At 38.5% G+C, this 19,607-nt stretch overlaps 1 protein-coding gene across 1 annotated transcript in view; it reads right to left on the reverse strand.

Annotated features, from left to right (window-relative positions):
• The window catches only part of LOC117925619 (formin-like protein 13), a 74,587-nt gene that overhangs the window by 20,654 nt on the left and 34,326 nt on the right, over nt 1–19,607 (reverse strand). Inside the window, 1 exon segment of the mRNA XM_034844684.1 lies at nt 7,110–7,204. Within this exon segment, the coding sequence (XP_034700575.1) occupies nt 7,110–7,204 (95 nt within the window).

The following is a 19,607-nucleotide window of genomic DNA, read 5'->3' on the forward strand; positions in this document are numbered from 1 at the left end:
ATGAAACCGTGGATAGTGGACACAGGTGCTTCTGATCACATGACAGGAGATGCTACCATTCTTCAAAATTACAAGCCAAGTAATGGTCATTCATCCGTCCATATTGCTGATGGTTCAAAGTCAAAAATTGTCGGGACAGGTTCTATAAAACTTACTAAAGACTTATATCTTGACTCTGTCCTCCATGTTCCAAACTTGGATTGTAATCTTTTGCCCATTAGCAAATTGGCCCGTGATCTCCAATGTGTTACTAAATTTTATCCAAACTCGTGTGTTTTTCAGGACTTGAAATCAGGGAAGATGATTGGCAATGCTGAACTGTGTTCCGGGCTCTACCTCCTCTCATGTGGCCAATTCTCAAACCAAGTCTCTCAAGCAAGTTGCGTACAGTTTCAAAGTATGTTAGAGTCTTTCAATTCTGTGTCAAATTCTAAGGTCAATAAAGATAGTGAGATTTTAATGTTACACTATCGCCTTGGTCATCCTAGCTTTGTTTACCTTGCAAAATTGTTTCCCAAATTATTTATCAATAAAAATCCAGCATCTTATCACTATGAAATTTGTCAGTTTGCAAAGCATACTCGAACAGTATATCCTTAAATCCCATACAAACCTTCGACTGTTTTCTCTCTAGTACATAGTGATGTGTGGGGTCCCTCCCGAATAAAAAATATTTCTGGCACTCCATGGTTTGTGACATTCGTTGATGATCATACACGGGTAACATGGGTTTTCCTTATGAAAGAAAAGTCAGAGGTCGGACACATTTTTCAAACCTTCAATCTTATGATTCAAAATCAATTCAATTCCAAAATTCAAGTCCTCAAGTCAGATAATGCAAAGGAATATTTTACTAGTAGTCTCAGTACTTATCTTCAAAATCACGGCATTATCCACATAAGTTCTTGCGTTGACACCCCATAACAAAATGGGGTGGCTGAACGCAAGAATAGACATCTCTTGGAGGTTGCCCGGTGCCTTATGTTTTCCTCTAATGTTCCAAACTATTTCTGGGGGGAAGCTATTCTCACAACTACCTATTTGATTAACCGTATGTCATCCAGAGTGCTTACCTTTCAATCCCTACGTCAACTTTTCTTAAAACAATTTCCTCACACCCGTGCAGCCTCTTCTGATTTACCACTCAAATTATTTGGTTGCACGATATTCGTTCATGTGTATCCTCAAAATCGTAGCAAATTTGCTCCTCGAGCCAATAAGTGCATTTTCCTAGGGTATTCTCCAACCCAAAAAGGGTACAAATACTATTCTCCAACCAACAAAAGATTTTACACCACCATGGATGTCTCTTTCTTTGAACATGTCTTCTTCTATCCCAAATCTCATATTCAGGGGGAGAGCATGAATGAACATCAAGTTTGGGAGTCTTTTCTTGAGGGTGTACCTTCTTTTCACTCAGAGTCACCAAATCCTTCCCAATTCGCGTCCAATGAGTTGTCCACACCCATGCCGTCATCAGTCCAGCCAGCCCAGCACACAAATGTTCCTTCTCCTGTGACCATCCAATCTCCCATGCCTATTCAACCTATAGCCCCACAACTTGCTAATGAGAACTTACAAGTTTACATCAGGAGGAGGAAAAGACAGGAATTAGAGCACGGATCACAGTCAACATGTGGCCAATATATTGACTCCAATTCAAGTCTTCCTGAAGAGAACATAGGTGAGGATAGGGTTGGAGAGGTGTTAATTCCCAGCATTGATGATTGTACTCTGCCGATTGCATTGAGGAAGGGTGTTAGGAGATGTACAGATCATCCAATTGGGAATTATGTTACATATGAAGGGCTATCACCATCTTACAGAGCATTTGCTACTTCTCTTGATGATACTCAGGTTCCCAACACAATACAAGAGGCATTCAAAATTTCAGAATGGAAGAATGCAGTACAAGATGAGATTGATGCACTTGAGAAGAATGGGACGTGGACTATCACAGATTTGCCGGTTGGGAAGAGGCCCGTGGGGTGCAAGTGGATTTTCACCATAAAATACAAAGCAGATGGATCAGTCGAGAGATTCAAGGCTCGTTTGGTAGCTAGAGGGTTTACACAATCCTATGGGATAGACTATCAGGAGACTTTTGCTCCTGTTGCAAAACTGAACACTATCAGGATTCTTCTCTCATTGGCTGTCAATCAAGATTGGTGCTTGCAACAACTGGACATAAAAAATGTGTTTCTAAATGGTGACCTAGAAGAGGAAGTCTACATGGAAATACCACCTGGTTTTGAAGGAAGTATGGCAAAGAATCAGGTTTGCAAACTCCAAAAATCCTTATACGGCCTTAAACAATCTCCCCGAGCCTGGTTTGATAGATTCACAAAAGCAGTCCTGAAGCTGGGCTACAAACAAGGTCAGGCTGATCATACTCTATTTGTCAAGAAGTCTCATGCCGGGAAAATGACCATATTGATAATCTATGTCGATGATATTATTCTATCTGGGAATGATATGGAGGAATTATAGAATTTGAAGAAGTATTTGTCAGAAGAGTTTGAAGTTAAAGACCTTGGAAATTTGAAATATTTCCTTGGTATGGAAGTGGCTAGATCAAGGAAGGGAATTGTAGTCTCTCAAAGAAAATACATACTCGATCTTCTTAAGGAGACCGGTATGCTTGGATGCAAACCAATTGATACTCCTATGGATAGTCAGAAGAAACTTGGTATCGAGAAAGAAAGTACACCGGTAGACAGGGGGAGATATCAGCGGCTCGTCGGGCGCTTGATTTATCTCTCACACACTCGGCCAGATATTGGCTTTGCAGTGAGTGCTGTAAGTCAATTCATGCACAGCCCCACTGAGAAACACATGGAAGCAGTCTAAAGGATTCTTAGATATTTAAAAATGACACCAGGGAAAGGTCTATTCTTCAGAAAGACAGAGAACCGTGACACTGAAGTATACTCAGATGCGGATTGGGCAGGAAACATCATTGACAGGCGGTCCACTTCTGGATATTGTTCTTTTGTCTGGGGAAATCTTGTTACCTGGAGGAGTAAGAAGCAATCAGTTGTAGCCAGAAGTAGTGCAGAAGCTGAGTACAGAGCTCTTGCACAGGGAATCTGTGAAGGGATTTGGATAAAAAGGGTTCTTAGTGAACTGGGACAAACGAGTTCATCTCCAATTATGATGATGTGTGATAATCAGGCAGCTATAAGCATAGCAAAGAACCCCGTGCATCATGACAGGACCAAGCACGTTGAGATTGACAGACACTTCATCACAGAGAAGGTGACTAGTGAGACGGTTAAATTGAACTATGTTCCTACCAAGCACCAAACCGCAGACATCCTCACCAAAGCTTTACCTAGGCCTAACTTCGAAGACTTAACTTGCAAGCTGGGATTATATGATATATATTCTCCAGCTTGAGGGGGAGTGTTGAAATTTGGCATTCAAAGTTAGGGTTTTAATTTAGGAAAGTATTTTAGGAATAAAAAAGGAGAGATCATGTAGGATGATTCAGTTTCCTAATTTTAGGAGAGAATCAAGCTAGATTGATATTTTCTTATTCAGTCATTTGTGTATATTTATGTGTATGGTGTGTACCTAAAGATCAATAAAGGAATTCAGAAATTCTTCAGTTCTGAATCTGCAGGATAAAGAGAACTGACCCACCTCCCACTCCAGCAGCTCCAGTGCTCTTTTATCCCAACAAATTAGGATACCCCCAGCCAAGCCACACGCATTCAGGGCCTTCCACTCTAAAAACCTACCCGTCCCTAAACTTCTCACCACCCTGTCAGTCATATCTTGAATTTTTGTCTCCTGGATGCAGAAAAGGTCCACCTTTTGCTTCCTAATGACCGATTTAATAACCTTCCTTTTCGTGCTTTCGTTCACCCCCCTCACATTCCAGCTCAACAATTTGAGATTCATTAATCAATCTCCGTCTGCACCCCTTTGCCCTAAATAGGGCCTTTCTTTTTGCCATCCCCCTCATAATTCACTGAGCATTCCAACCTCTTTAGCTCCCTTTCAAACCTCGATTTTTCCAATAATCCTTTACTATGAATCTTTTCCCTTCTTTTCCTGATTTTGACCAAAAAAATTTAAAATATCCTTTTCCAGACCATCAGTCGAAAAGCCCAGAAATTGGCTGAACCTTGCTAGACTACTTTCTTGCCAATCCAGGTCCCCTTCCCCCCTTTCTTCTTGAATCTCAAACTGTGAGGGCCCCCCCTCCTGTTCCCTTGCCGTTGCTAGAGGGCCTTTGAATTCAACCATGTCCCAGCAAGCACTACCACTTGCCCTAGAGCCAGCTGCACCTTGCCTTTGTGATTCCCTGCCATTCTGGCAGACCTCCCTTAATACCCTAGAATGATCAAAGAACTCCCCCTCTGGAGTCCGATCAAGAGAAAATAGAGAAGAAAGAGAAGGATTCCCCGAGTCCCAAAAACCCCCTAGAGAAGATAAAGCCTCATACCTCATAGCTTCATCCTGTAGAACACTGTCTACCATCGCCTCGAGGGGGCTGACCTTCTGAGCAATTTCAGTTTCCTTCTCTTTCTCTCTTAGGAATTCAAGCTCAATGTTAGCTTCACCAAACAGCCCAGAGTGAACTAAGGCCTCCATCGGGCCTGATTTAGGCTGCCTCACCTTCGGGCCTGTTCTCTTCTTACCTAGAGGCCCACCTAGCTGTGCCTCATTCTCCTGCATCCAACTCGAGGACGGCCCGCTACACTTGCTTTGATTCAAAAATAGCCCAGATCGCGGCCCAAGGTCCTCCTCCAATACTTTCTCCTTGCCTTTTGGGCCTTTCGATCTGCCCGTCGGCCCAAGCCCACCGCTTCTAACTTCTTTTGACCCTACTGATCCAAATGTTGAATGCAGGCTAGGCCCCCCGTCCCTCCTCAGACCCAGATTGGGTCCATTAAGCCCATTCAATGTCGACCCATCTTCCGCCCCATCCTCTGACGCCCGGAGCATCGACCCGAATTGGATCCGGCCCACCGACGAGACCTTGCCCATCCCGTCCGCCTGCACTTCCGTCACATCGTCTGACTGTAGCAGTGCCTCGAAACCTGCGCTGCCCCACTCCTCCACTCGCCGGCCAGCGCGTGCGCCTCCGTCGTCCCTTTCCTCACGAACTGTTGCTCCCCGACAGACCTCCGTCTTCTGTTTGATCATCGACTTTACTTCCCACCAGAGCGGAAGGTGATATGTGGTCTCTTCCACTCTGATTTCTATCGAGCTTGGCAACTCGCCTCTCTTCGTCTTCACCAGAATCCTTGCCCATCGGAGGTTTTCCATTTTCTCCGTCGAGGCATCCATGGCAACAAAGCCCCCGCATTCATCTCCCACCCTTCGCAAAATGCTAGGAACCCAGAGCGACAACGACAAACCTTTAATCCTCACCCAAAGTTCCTCTTCTATTTCCCCTTCTTCCAAACACCCATAGCTCGGACTCCACCGCTCCAGATCAACGTGAATCCCCCCCCCCCCCCACCAACCTTTCCCCGACATCGAAGATTTTCCTGGCTTCTGCCGCCTTTTCAAATTCCAATAGGGCCTGACCCTTATCCATCCAGGCCAACCCTAACTTCCCTTTTAACCCCCAAGCACTCGCCATCCGCCATCCCATCCTCGCCAAATCCCTTCCTTCTGCTGCCTTAGGGTTCTATTTTCCCACCAAGCATTGTTCCAACCGATCCACATTTCTGCGGATGTCCTCTTCCTTAAATTCCATCTTGAACCAGATGCTATTCCTATTCCCCCCTCTCTTCCCCATTTCAGATGACACTCTTTCAGGGATTGGCTCGTCATTGTTTTCCTCCCTTCTATCAATCCTTTTATACAAGTTCCGCACCACATCCGCCATAACTGGCCATCCCTCTCTACCCCCTCTGCCTCTCGGGATGCAGATACTGAACCTTTTCTCCTCCGCATCTACCACTCCTAGCCTGATAAAGCTTCCTGCCTTGTTAACTTCACGCACCATGGAATACCTTCTCCCCTTTTCCTTCCATCCCTTCTCCCATTTGTCGTTTTTCCCATCCTTAATACACTGTTCCAACCCTTCCAGAAACATCCCGACACTTGCCGGCCCCAATCTCACCCATGAGGACACACCTTTTTTACTTTCCACAATGAATATTAGGGTTTTACCTCTTCTCTTCTCCACCTCTACTTCAAAGGTTTTCGATTCCACCCCGAACTTCTGCCTTTTCTAATTCGATTCCACCTCGTCGTCGTCACCCTCCCCCACGCTCTCACCCTCTCTCTCTCTCATATTTAGTATTGAATAAGAGAATGCAATGTGTCATAGTTAAAGTTCATGAATATGATTATTTTGTCACTAATTGCCATTTTTAAAGCAATTAGTGACAAAATAATCATGAATGGCATATTCAGATAGGCATTTGTCTTGGAATCCCAAGCCTCTTACAATAAATGTTTCTACATCATCTTCTTTACTTCATCCAATCTTTTTAAAGGGAGGTATTGAAGGTATCCACAAGTATTACTATGATCTACAAACAGTCTACCTATGAAATGAGTGAGAATAGGTCATAGGCCTTCAGTATGCACCATTGTAAAGAAGTTCTATCAGGAATTTCCAACACCTTGGTCTATTTAAAATATCTTTTTAAGCACTTCAACCATGGTAATGCTCAGATGAAGAGATTTGAAGCAATTATAGAATGTACCTTTTTAGTTACATAGAGATGTAAATAAAGTTGACAGAAACATGAAAAATAAAGAAGAGACAGCCAGGGAAAGCGAATTATCATACTTAGAATGGAAGGTTCATAAAGTTTCACGTAGTGCTATGGGCAAGAATGTATAACAAGACATGGAAAAAAATAATATCCATTTTTCTTATCCACTGTTCAGAAATTAAAATATATGCTTCATAAATAACATGGCCATGCCCTAGTATGCATATGTGAATGTATCGTACTATGAAATGTACCCTAACACATAATAAACAGACAACATATTCCCACAGAAATTTCAAATCAATATAGTATCCATGAAAAAAATTGATTGAGACATGATAAACATACAGCATGATCCAAGAAAATTTTCAAATTAATATATTGGATAATCATGTCTCAAGGATAGATAGCAATTTGTACCTTACAAAGGTAATGCATGAGAGTTGTCTTTTTGTTCCGGGCGCGTGTATCAGCAATTTTGAGAAGGCTATCCAACCTAAATCCAATAGCAGAGCCTAAAGCCGAGAGAGAGAGAGAGAGAGAGGAGAGAAAAGAAAGAAATTACTGGAAAAAAACTCAAAGAAAGCAATAAAATTAGTCCAAGTGGACAGGAGAACAGTGTATTGCAAGTGCAAAGAGCAAGGTCAAACAGCACATAGTGCAGGCAGGCAAAAAGCCATTGCATACTAAAAGATGGGGTACCAATTAAGTTCACCTCAGGCCTAGAAAGACTTAAAGTAATTACTAGATTCAGTCACAAGAGTTCTCTTTTACCACTTGGTTCCATATATGGCCACATGTTCAATTAAATCACAGGTATACAAGTAATCATCACAATATAGAGCAGTCAGCAATAGAATAGTTGGTATCTCATGGTATTTTGAGCAATGTTTTCAAAACTAGACTGGACCAGCATGTTGGACCACTGAGCAGTCCTCGGTCCAGTTAGATTCATATGTTGAACCATTCTTGAGTTTGGATCAGTAGAGAACTGGTAAAACTGCCATTTGAACAGGATAACCAGTTGAACTGGCCAGTTTTTGGGAAATTGTCCAATCCCCCCAGTTTTTAAACCTTGAAATGTGTCATTTACATGTTTTGCAGTCTGCCCTAGTTTTCTTTAGAGATCCCCAACCCAACTGCACACAGCTCTTGAAGGCCTCATACAGTCAGCTTTCAGCACCATTTCAGCCCTGAGCAGCATGTCCCCTCCAGCTTCAACACCACACTCATCCAACACATGTGACAGACAGTCCATCTTCAGTGACAACAACATCTGTGCTGACCCCACAATAAATGGTGACAACAGTCTATTCATCACCATTTCTGACAACATTCTTCATCAAGAAAATCTGGGAGCAGGGATGGTGCAAGTGGTATTGAGAAGCAGAAAGGAAGTCCATATATAAGGAATGGAGTTCAGAGAATAGAGAGACTGCCTTTTTCTTTTATTTTATTTCTTTCAAGGGAGAAGGTGGTGACATGTGGGAATGAGAAGAGGTGTGTCAACTTGTATGTTGGAATTCTAATATAGTAGAGAAATTTGAGTACTGCACCTAGTGAGATTTTTTTCACTTCATCACTACTTAATGTACAATAAAGAAATCTATTTTGACCAATGTTTTCAGAACTGGACCGGTCATTGAATCGGAAAAGTTACCGGTTCATGGTTCACTGGTCGGACCGACGGTCAAACCGCAGTCGAACCGATGACATCATAATATATATTTTATATATTATTAAAATATAAAATAATAATAATAAGTTCCATGTAAATTTTGATAGTATTTACTTTGTTTGTTGAGTTTTTTTATTTTTTTTGTTTCTCTATCAAATTGTAAACAAAAATCACAATTTTAATTATAAAAATAAAGAATCAAGTCATTAACAATTTAATTTTAAAAATAATTCAAATCATCAACAATTTATAAAAACCCCACATTAATTTAGAGAATCAAGTCATCAATAATTTTTAAAAAAAATCAAAGAATTAAAAATTTTGAAATTTGTTCCAAAATTTATTTTCAAAATGAGAAATTTACTATCAAATCAAATATTTATTTAAAATTTAAAAATTAGAATTTCATTTGAAAATCAACAAAAATTTCAATAATTTCAATAAATTAAAATTTCAATGTGCAATAAAAAAAAATTCTAAAAGTTAAATATTAAACGTAACATTAAAATTATAATCAACAAAAAATTAAGACATTAAATATTAAAAGATTAAATATAAAACATTATTTTTTTTTTTTATTTTTTAAAAAAATGGGAGTTTAAGATTTTAGTTTTTGCTTGTCGGTAGAAGAAAGGCATGCCACCGGTGGGTGGAGCTGGTTCGGGGGGCCGGGGCAAAGGGTGGAGCTGGTTCGACGAGTGGAGTTTAAGATTAACTTTTCTTTGTGTGGGGGGGTAGGGGCTCGTCGGCGGCAGGCGGCCTATCAGCCTGTTGCTGGAGCTGGGGCAATTGGGGGTTGGAGCTAGGGCGCCGTAGTACAGATTGATGGTGCTGGCCGCTGGGAGTTTGGAACCTGCGTATCCGAAGATTCTCTGACTAAAATCATCTGGAAAGAATTCACAACATTGCCCCAACCTTCTATGGGCAATTGACAAGATGGGCTTATTGGCGGCATGCGAGCCGCCAACCTGCTGCTGGAACTGGGGCGCTGCAGGGGTGGGTTTGTTTTGGGGTCATCAAAACGGCGTTGTTTTCACGCCAGAAGCATCAAAACGACATCGTTTTGATGCTATGAAAAAAAAAAAAAAAAAAAGTTTGAACTGTCAAGTTCGGAGAGAACCGGCCGGTTCGTTCGGTTCTCCAGTCGGACCGTCGGTTCACCCGGTTCGAATCCGGTCCAATTCACCGGACCAGACCGAAACTGTGACCGGCCGACGGTTGGACCAATCGGACCATCCGGTCCGGTCCGGTTTTTAAAACCATGAATTTTGACAGATATATATATATATATATATTTTTTTTTTGAATTCGAGAATTAAAGAGAGGTGCTTTAGTTAAGTGGAACTGTCCAAGAATCCTCTTTACGATCTATATCATAAAGATAACATATAAGATTAAAAGTTTTATTTACATTCTAATTGAGAGCTTAAAATTGAAGTAAAACTAGGTCATTCACACCCTATATATATATATACGTATACTTTTTTTATAATTATTTTAATAATAAATATAAATTACATATTTATGATGTCATACCAACATCATGGTTTAACGATGGTTGAACCGGTCTACTTATGATACAATAACTTTTCCTGTTTCCATGCAGTTCTGAGATTCTGAACAAACTCAATTGAATAGGCAAAAGAGCTAGGCCAAAATATTCTGATGTTAGTCATAATAATCTATCTCAACTTTTCTTATCCTTCTTTGTGCTCTTTCTTAAATTTTCTGCAATAAACTAATTTAACATTTGGAACCAAAGATCCCACCCAACATAATTCAAATAGCTCTTTTTTTTTTTTATTGGAAACGACACAAAGATTTATTGATAGATAAAAATAAGTACAAAAGAAGGATGAGAAATCCTCCTGCCAAAGAAAGCTAAATTATAGAAAAATACACTGAAGAACAAGCAAACACTCTAAAAGGACCACTCCTTATGGAGTACACACTGCTATCCAATCAAGTTGTATCACATTAAGGGGAGTCCCCTTAAAAACCTTGGAACAATAAGCCCAAAGAGAAGCAAGGAAAACAATAGAGTCCCAAAGATTCTCTGAATTCCTTGCTTTATCCTCAAAAATCCTCGCATTTCTTTCCCACCACACAATCTGAATAAGAGCGATGATTGCAGCTTGCCACAAGGCTATCCCCCTCTTAGACGAACCAAATCCATTAAATTTGATGTACATCATGTCAAGGATGCTCCTCGGGGGGACCCAATCCATCTTAGCTAACTGAAATAACCTGTGCCACAACCCAATCGTCAAGGAGCAATGAAGAAAAATATGATCAGCCGATTCCCCATGCTTCATGCACAGAATACAAATATCAGGACTAAGGGCTTTGTAGGGTCTTCTCACTTGTAACATGTCATTAGTATTCACCTTCTTGTGTGCCACTAACCAGATGAAGGACTGCACTTTGAAAGGAACTTGAGAATTCCAAACGAACTTAGAAGGAAAAAATTGAGGAGATCTAGAAAATTGGGATAAAGTTAGAAAGAAAGATTTAACTGAAAAAAGCCCTGAAGAAGATAAGGGCCACAATCTGGCATCTGGAACCGAAGGAGATAAATGCAATCCATCAAGAGATCGCATGAGGCCTTCTAAGTCCTCTATCTCAGAATCTGACAGGTTACGACGGAAATTTAAATTCCAAGAGAAAGGACGAGTAGGACCGAGAACTAAAGAAATAGGTATGTTTTTATCCAAGACTACTCTAAATAGTCTTGGATATTGGGATCCCAAAGGTTGGTCCCCCCACCACAAATCTTCCTAGAACCGAATTCTTTCCCCATTTCCTACCACAAACCGAGTAAACGAGGAAAATTCCTGAAAGACTTGAGTAATAGCCTTCCAAGGACAGCGATGTGACCATCTGACTAATGTGTTAGCATCCCAACCATTGGAGTGTGAACCATAAATGCTTAGTATGACCTGATGCCATAGAGCTGAACCCTCTCTAGGGTACCTCCACAGCCATTTCCCTAACAGAGCGAGATTCCTCAGAGAAATATTCCCAAAACCCAAACCCCCTATTTCCTTCGGTTTACACACGACATCCCACCTGACTAAATGATCTCTTTTGCCTTCCCCAATCCCTGACCATAAAAAATCCCTTTGCAACCTCTCGATTTTTGCAGCGACTGAAGCGGGTAACTTAAATAAATAAAGAAAGTAACAGGGCATATGGGTAAGGCAAGATTGGGTGAGAGTTATCCTCCCTCCGAAGGATAGGTATGCCTTTTGCCATCCATCTAATCTTCTTGAAATTCTCTCAATCACAGGATCCCAAAATCCACCTGCCCTGGGGTTCCCACCCAAAGGAAGACCTAGATAGAGTATAGGCCAGCCAGAAGCCTTGCATTCAAGCGTCTCAGCCAACCTTGAAATATGAGCTTGATCCAAATTGATACCATAAATATTACTCTTGTCTAGATTGACCTTAAGCCCAGAAATATGCCTAATTCAAATAGCTCTTGTAAACCCTAATTTTATTACAACGCCACCTATCATAATACAAGTTCATCTTCCATGACAGAACATAACCCTAATTCTTCAATATAGTGCCAGCTTTTTGAAAAATCCTATACTCAATAGGTTAGCAATTATTTATTTATTTATTTTTTATTGGAAACGCCACAAAGATATATTAATATAAAAAGAAGTACAAGAAGAAGGATGAGAAATCCTCCCACCAAAGACAACTAAAAAATAGGAAAATACACAAAAACAAACGAACTCCCACTAAGACTCCTTAAGTTTTACTCCTTTCCATCTCTTCATCGGGCTTCCTCAATCTCCCAATATTCACTATTCCGATAACATAATTAAAGTAATAATATTTAATTTAAACTACTTTATAAGCCCTTTAAGGAATGGCTCAAGTGGCAAAGGATTAGGGTGGGATGTGGGAGGTCCAAATTCAAGTCCTAGAGAAACAATAAAGAAAAAAAAACTCAACGATGATGGATAAGGTGATCATGATAGGAGCAACAAAATTTCAAAATACAATTCCTTCCTTGTGGGGGGGTGGGGGGCAAGTGGGACCTACACTTCAAACTTGGATTGTATGATTGACTTTAGGAAGGTACCAAAAGTTTGGGCTAATTAAGGGTCTTCAGTTATTAGTAAGTCATCATTGAGGATGGTTTTCCAAGATAGGAGATTAGTAGAGTTTCGAGGGCTTTGGAGGGATTAGTTAACAAGGAGCTGAGGCATTGAGTATTGAAAGTGTGAGAATTTAATGTCCATCCTGCAAAGGTGGTTTCCCTTTTTATGCTTGGGAATGGAACTTCATTAATGAGGTTAGTTTAGGAGGCTAAGAAGCCTTGTTCTATGTGGGCACTACAGAATGTTTATGTTCAATAGGTTTGTGGGCATGCTTGTCAAAGGGTTTGAAGAGGAGATTTTAGTCCTTTTGAGGAGGATGGAAGCAAGAAGAGGAATCAGTCCCTAGACCTATTGAGGAAAAGTAAGATTGTTTTGCCATTAAGAACTCACAGGGACAGACCTTCAGAAACTGGAATGCATAATGAATTATGATGATTTGGCAGGGCAAAAGAGTAAGGGTGACAAGTCTGGGCTAGCTTTAGTTAACTTATGAAGATAAGAATTATTTCTTAAAATGTTAGAAAGGTAATTAACAAGAAGAAACACTAGGTTATTAAGTCTCTAATAATTTTTCAGAAGGCAGACTTGATGTGCCTTTAAGAAACCAAGGTATAGGGGATGTTGATCAATTTGGGGGCAAATTTTTGAACTGGGGTGCTATGGAAGGGTGACTAAAGGTGTTGTGGCCTTTGGGAATAATAGAGTACTAGAGTTTCTTAGAATGGAATTAGGCATTTATTCTGACTACGGTCATTTCAAAAGCTACAAAGATAATTTTATATCGGTTTTTTTTTACTAGAGTGCATGGCTGGTTCAGGGAGGGAGCAGAAATATTCTTGGGCTCAATGATGGATATTGGAGGGTTGATGGGTTGGAGGAGGATTTAAATTGAGTCAGGAGGAACTGCATTAGACTCTCTTTAGTTATGAGGCATTTTACAACAATTAGGGAGGAACTAAATCTATGTGATCTTCCACTAATTAGGGCCATTTTTACATGGTGTGGAGGTTTGAATATTCTATTGGTGTTAAGATAGGACATTTTCCATGTCTACCAAGATAAGGAGAACCATTTCAATAGTTTGTTCTAGAGCAACTTGTTGAGGCTAATTTTTGAACACTCTCCTATTCCTTTTTATGGAGGTGGTATGAGAATATATGGCATAAGGTAGAGGGATTTAGGAGCTTGATAAAAAATTGGTAGTTTGGTTATGATTTTAGGGGTTCTTTTTCAATGGTGCAGCTAGAAAATTTGGTTAGAGGGGGGTAAAGTAAAAAAGTGTGGATTATAATAAATATAGATAAATTTTTATCTTCATTCCATAAAGCAATTATTGGCATTAGTTATAACAACAAAATAAAAAAATAAAAAAATACAATGCATCAAATTAAATAATAGAAATGCTTAAAACATTGGTAAAAAAAGGTTTTAGATTTTATTAAAAATTTACCCAAAAACTCAAGAATATTTTCAAAAGAATTTTAAAATGGCAAGAAATCTTTCAAGAATTTTTTTTAATATTTTAGAAAGTTTTTGTTAAGAGAATTTTTAGGAAAATTCAATAATTTCACTAATATATTTTTAGGTTTTTTTGAACTAATTAAATATAAATCACTCGAGAGTAATATAATTTTTATTCAAAAGTTATTTATAACATGGTAATATAAATGTAGCATCATCATTAAAACTTAAGTAGTCAGTCATAAATTAGTAACTATTTTATTAAACCTAAAAATCAAAACATTTTAAAAAATCTCAAAATTAAACTGAAAACCACCTACCACTAAAAAGATACTTAAAAAAAACAAATATTTAAATAAAATTAAAATATATCAATGATTTAATAGTATATAATTTAAATTATTATGTAGTCATTTGTAGATTGGTTAACTACTTGATCAAATGCAAAATTTTAAAACAAGAATCATTTTATAAGGATTTAAATAAATGAAATAAAATTAAAAATTAAAAATATATATATATATATATATATATATATATATATATATATATATATATATATATATATATGTATATATAAAGTCCATTTGGTATCTGTACTTAACCTTTTTTTTTTTTTTTTTGTCCTCATACAAAATTATTTTGTTGGGAAGTGAGAGAAGGGCATGCATTTTTGCTTTTTAATTTTTTTTTTAATTCTTAAAAGTAAATAGAAAATTTTCATTTTTAAAATTTGAGTAGGGTGGCTTTGCCATGGGTTCTTTTAGCCATGTTCTTCCTTTAATTTGAAAGCTTTAATGGAAAATTTAAAGGTGATAAACAAAGAGATCTTTAGAGTAAAAATTTGAAGGAAAGGGATTTTGATCAAATTGGTTTTTGGGTTTAAAGGAGAGGGAAACTTCTCTATTTGTACAAGAAGTTGTGGCTAGGAGAGTAGCATTGGTGGATTATAATAATTGAGCTTGCTAAAGGAAACTTCATGGAGGTATAAATCAAGAGAATTATGTTCAAGAAGGAAGATAAAAATACCAAATTCTTTCACAACATGGCTAAAGCTTGTAAGAGGAATTATATTAGCAAGACAAGGGTGGATGAGCTTTGGCACCCAAAGGATTCTAAGAGTAAGGAGAGTATTTAGTTCTTGTACAAGCCTTCTATCTAAATTGGCATGGTGAATACCTGGTACTCACATAATGTCTTTCAATTCATTAGGGATGGAGGATTTAGGGGGCTTGGAAGTGTCTTTCACAAAGAAGGAAGTTTTTGTGGCTTTATCTAGGTTCAGTGGGGAGAAAGCTCTTAGACTAGATGGTTTCACATGGCCCATTAGGAGCAGTGTTGGGATTTTGTGAAGGATTAAGTGGTAGACTTCTTTAGGGAGTTCCATGAGAGAGATCTCTTTCAAAGAAGCTTAAACACCACCTTGTTGGTCTTAGTCTCTAAAAAAAGGAGGAATCATAGATTTAATGGACTTGAGACTCATTGGTTACCTAGATAAACGTCTAACAAAGGTTTTGGTCAATAGACTCTAGAAAGTGATGGGAAGTATGGTTTCCAAATGTCAAAATTCCTTTGTGGGGGGTAAACAAATTTTCAATGCAATGCTTATTGAAAACAAGGCTGTAGATTCTGCTTATGATTGTGAATAAGGGTTTCCTATGAGCATTGCTTGAAACAACGGGGTTTGACCAGTAGTGGATTGATTGGATTAAGTGGTGAATGCCAATAGCAAGATTATTAATGCTAGTGAACCATACTCCCACTAATTTGTTCCAAAGTCAAAGGAGATTGAGGTAATTGGATCTATTCTCTTTATTTTAGTGACAGAGGCTCTTAGCTATTTAGAAAGGGTTGGAGTCGTATCATCTCTCATTTCAAGGTGGGAAGAGGGAAGGGCAATGAGGGAGTGGAGTGGTCTCGTCTTCTGTTTACATATGGCACTCTCATTTTTTGTGATGCTTGCCAAGAGCAATTGATATATTTGAGTTCGACCCTTGTGGTTTAGGGTAGTTGCTAGTTGAAAATTAATCTAGAGAAAAGTGTCTCAATTCTAGTAAGGCCATGCATAATACAGAGGAGTTGACCGCCTTGTTAAGTTGTGGGTTGGGTGATCTCCCAACCGCATACTAAGGCCTCCCATTGGGACCTTCTTTTAAAGCGTCAATAGTTTAGTATGTGGTATAAAAGAGATTTCACAAAAGGCTTACTTTGTGGAAGAGGTAATACCTATCCAAGGGTAGTAGGTTCATGTTGATTAAGAGTACTTTGTCTAACTTACCGATATATTTTTAAATTTTTACTTGCCATCTCAAGAAAGATGAGCTTGAGACTTGAGAAGATTCAAAGAGATTTTCTTTGAGGGGTGGGACCCTTGACAAAAAGTTGCATTTGGTTACGTGGCCTTTGTGTGTATGGAAAAAAAGAAAGGAGGACTTGGTATTATGGATTTACCTACCTTAAGATTTATCTATCTAAACTAGGCTTTGCTTGGCAAAACAAGTAGGAGGTTTGTTGTAAAAGGGAAGTCTCTATGGAAGCAAGTCATAGTTGAGAAGTTTAGGGAAGAAGTGTGTGAGTGGTGTTCCATAGGCATGAGGAAAGGATTTAAGGCAAGGTATGGCAAGCAATAAGAAGACGTTGGGGAGACTTTAAAGTTGAACCAATTCTATGGTGGGAGATGGTAAAAAGGTGAAATTTTGTAAGGATTGTTGATGTGGTGTATCGCTCTTGCATCTTGATTCCTCTATGCTTGTCATAGCCAATTCAAATGATGTAGGGGTTGCAAATTCGTGGAAGGAATTAGGTGGGGGATGGAATTATAGACAATATTTCTTAACACAATTTCAAGATGGGAATTAGAAAGGATTGAGCATTTCTTATGACGACTTGAGAGTGATTAGTAAAAAGGAATGGTGAAGATAGACTGATTTGGAACAATTCAAAGGGTAGGAAATTTGCACTCAAATCTTTTTATACTTATCTAGAACTAGAAAGCAGGGGGGCTTTTCCTATGGAAGTGGTTTGAAATTCATGGGCCTGTGCAAAAGTGTAGCTCTTTACTTGGGAATCAATTTTAGGGAGGATATTGACATTGCTACAATTAAGAAGGAGACATTAGACCTTGGTGAATCAATGCTTTTTCCATGAAGATGATGAAAAATCAGTTGATCACATTCTTCTCCATTGCATTAAAACAAAGGGTCTTGTGGTATTTGTTATTATCTCCATTTAAAGTGGAGTTGATGTTACCTACTCCACTTGAAAGACTCTCCCAAGCTAGCATGGAGTTTTATGGGATCACTGCTTTGTGTTTACCATAGACTATCTAGAAAGAAAGAAATAACAAATCATTTCAAATAAAGACTAGTCAAATTGAATTGTCAAAACATCATTTTTATGTACCCTTTTTCTTTAGGCTAGAATGTTCTTAGAAGTGGCTTCAATGTCTGTGATGGATCAAATTGATTGGGTGGGTTTAGACAAAGGGAGAAATGTATTTTGTTTTTCTCTCATTTTTATCACCTTTTGGTTCCTTTTGTATACCTCAAATGTACTTTGTTGTCCTCTTTGGTTGGTGTTGTAAATGATATTTTCATTTTCCTATAAATAAAAAATTCAAACTACTTCATAAACTCATTGTATTTTTTTATTAAAAAAAAAAAAAAACAAAAACAAAAGATAGGCCTTGGTAAAAAATGTATCAGGTGGATTAGATTTTGCATCTCTTTGGTTATATCCTAGTTGTTGGTTAATGCTTCTCCTTCTAGTTTCTTCCAAAGCTTGAGAATGCTAAGAAGATTTACTTCCAAGTGTTTGTTTATGTTGGTGATCAAGGCTTTGAACTGCTTTATTATAAAGGCCACAAAGAAGAATTTCTTAGGGGACTTTAAGGTGGGGGGAAGGAATAGACATGTTTGGGGATTTTGTACTTGTTTTCTATTTAAGAACACCTTTCCGTTCGGTGATAGGAATGTGGTCAAACATTTTTTTCTTTTTAAGAATGCTTTTATGTATTTAAAGTTTAGGGCATGTAGTTTGTCCTTTTTAATGCTAAGCCAGTATAAGATTCAATTAAGAAATGGTTCAAGAGGAGGCTTGCTTCTTGGAAGGGGCAGTATTTTTCTAAGGGTTTCAAGTTGGCTCTTAGGAAAAGCACTTTATCATTCAATCAACCACTATGTGCCTTCTTCTTTGATAACATTATCACTTTCAACAAACTTGAAAAACTTCATAGAGGCTTCCTATTGGGGAGTGGAGATATGGAAAGATGTTCCACTTAGTTAATTGTTCTATTGTTTTTTTCTATCTATGTGTCACACACTTCTTGATCCCTAACAATGCTTTATTAGGTAAGTGACTATGGAGATTTGCTTGTTCAAGGGATAGATTGTGGACTAAGGTCATAGTGGGAAAATTTGGTAAGAAGGAAGAAATTGGTCTTGTGGACAAAGGAAGGAAAGTTTCAAGGACTTGGAAAGACATTAAAAACGGGTGAAATGTTTTTTTTTTTTATACAGGTAAATAAAGGTAGTATTAAACAATTAGTGTCAAATAGAGTGCACCAAAGAACATAGGATGTATACAACGATCGCCAAAAGGCATCAGAAAAAAAGGAAAAAGGACAACAAAAAACTACTCCCTCAATAAGAACCTAACCAATCAATCAAGTTAAGACAACAAGTTACAAAGAAACAAGCTTTTCAATCTTTGATCAAAAAGCTCCTCATTTTCAAATGGTATTCTACTTTTCTCCTTCCAAATTGCTCAAAAGGGGCACAAAAAAGTTGCTCCTCACACCTTTTTTCATTTCATTTCAACAAAGGAGCCATGCCATCCTAACAAGATACCTTTTACGGAGGAAGTTAACACCCAAGAGACTCTGAAAAGAGAGAACAATAGCTGCCACAAAACCCTTGTCTTGCCACAATACAACAATAGGTAGTCAATCAACTCCTCTTGAATATGATAAGGGAAATATTTGTTAACTAACATCCAGCCTCTCCTCTAAAGCTAATCTAATGTCTTCCCCAAGTTGTCTGCCAAGCAAAAAAGCTTGCCTTAGCTGGAATGCACAAATTTCAAGCAACACCTACCAGAAAAGGTGCTAATCTCCCAAGCTCTAGGATAGTGTAAAGGGACTTGATGGAGAAAGTTTCACTATTTGTCTCCAAACACATCACTTTATCTTCTCCCTCCCCTATTCACTACCTTTTCTTGAAGCCTAAAAAAGAAACACTCCACAATCTCGATCTCTCAATCTTTTAGATGCTTATAGAGAAGATAAGAGTCCAAAAACCCCTTTCATTGGACTAATTCCACAAAAATCCGCCACCCATGCCTCTTTCGAAATAGCTATGACAAATAAGGACAAAAAAAATACACACAAAAGCTCATCTTCTCCGCATTAATTATCTTTCCAATAGTTTATCCTCCTCCCATGACCCACAAAGGAGACTCTAATGTTGACAATCTCCCCCATAGAGGAGAGTCTACGGTTGACAATCTCCTGCACTTTCCTTATAGCTTTCCATAACCTAACCCCATACCTGTCTCTCACTTCCTAAGAACACCCCCTTTGAACTTCTCCGTATTTTCCACTTATAACTTACTTCCAGAAAGCCCCCCTTTCCATTGAAAAACATCAATTCCACTTGTAAGAAGGGC

The sequence above is a fragment of the Vitis riparia genome, chromosome 11, assembly GCF_004353265.1.
Source record: "Vitis riparia cultivar Riparia Gloire de Montpellier isolate 1030 chromosome 11, EGFV_Vit.rip_1.0, whole genome shotgun sequence".
Taxonomy (NCBI): Eukaryota; Viridiplantae; Streptophyta; class Magnoliopsida; order Vitales; family Vitaceae; genus Vitis; species Vitis riparia.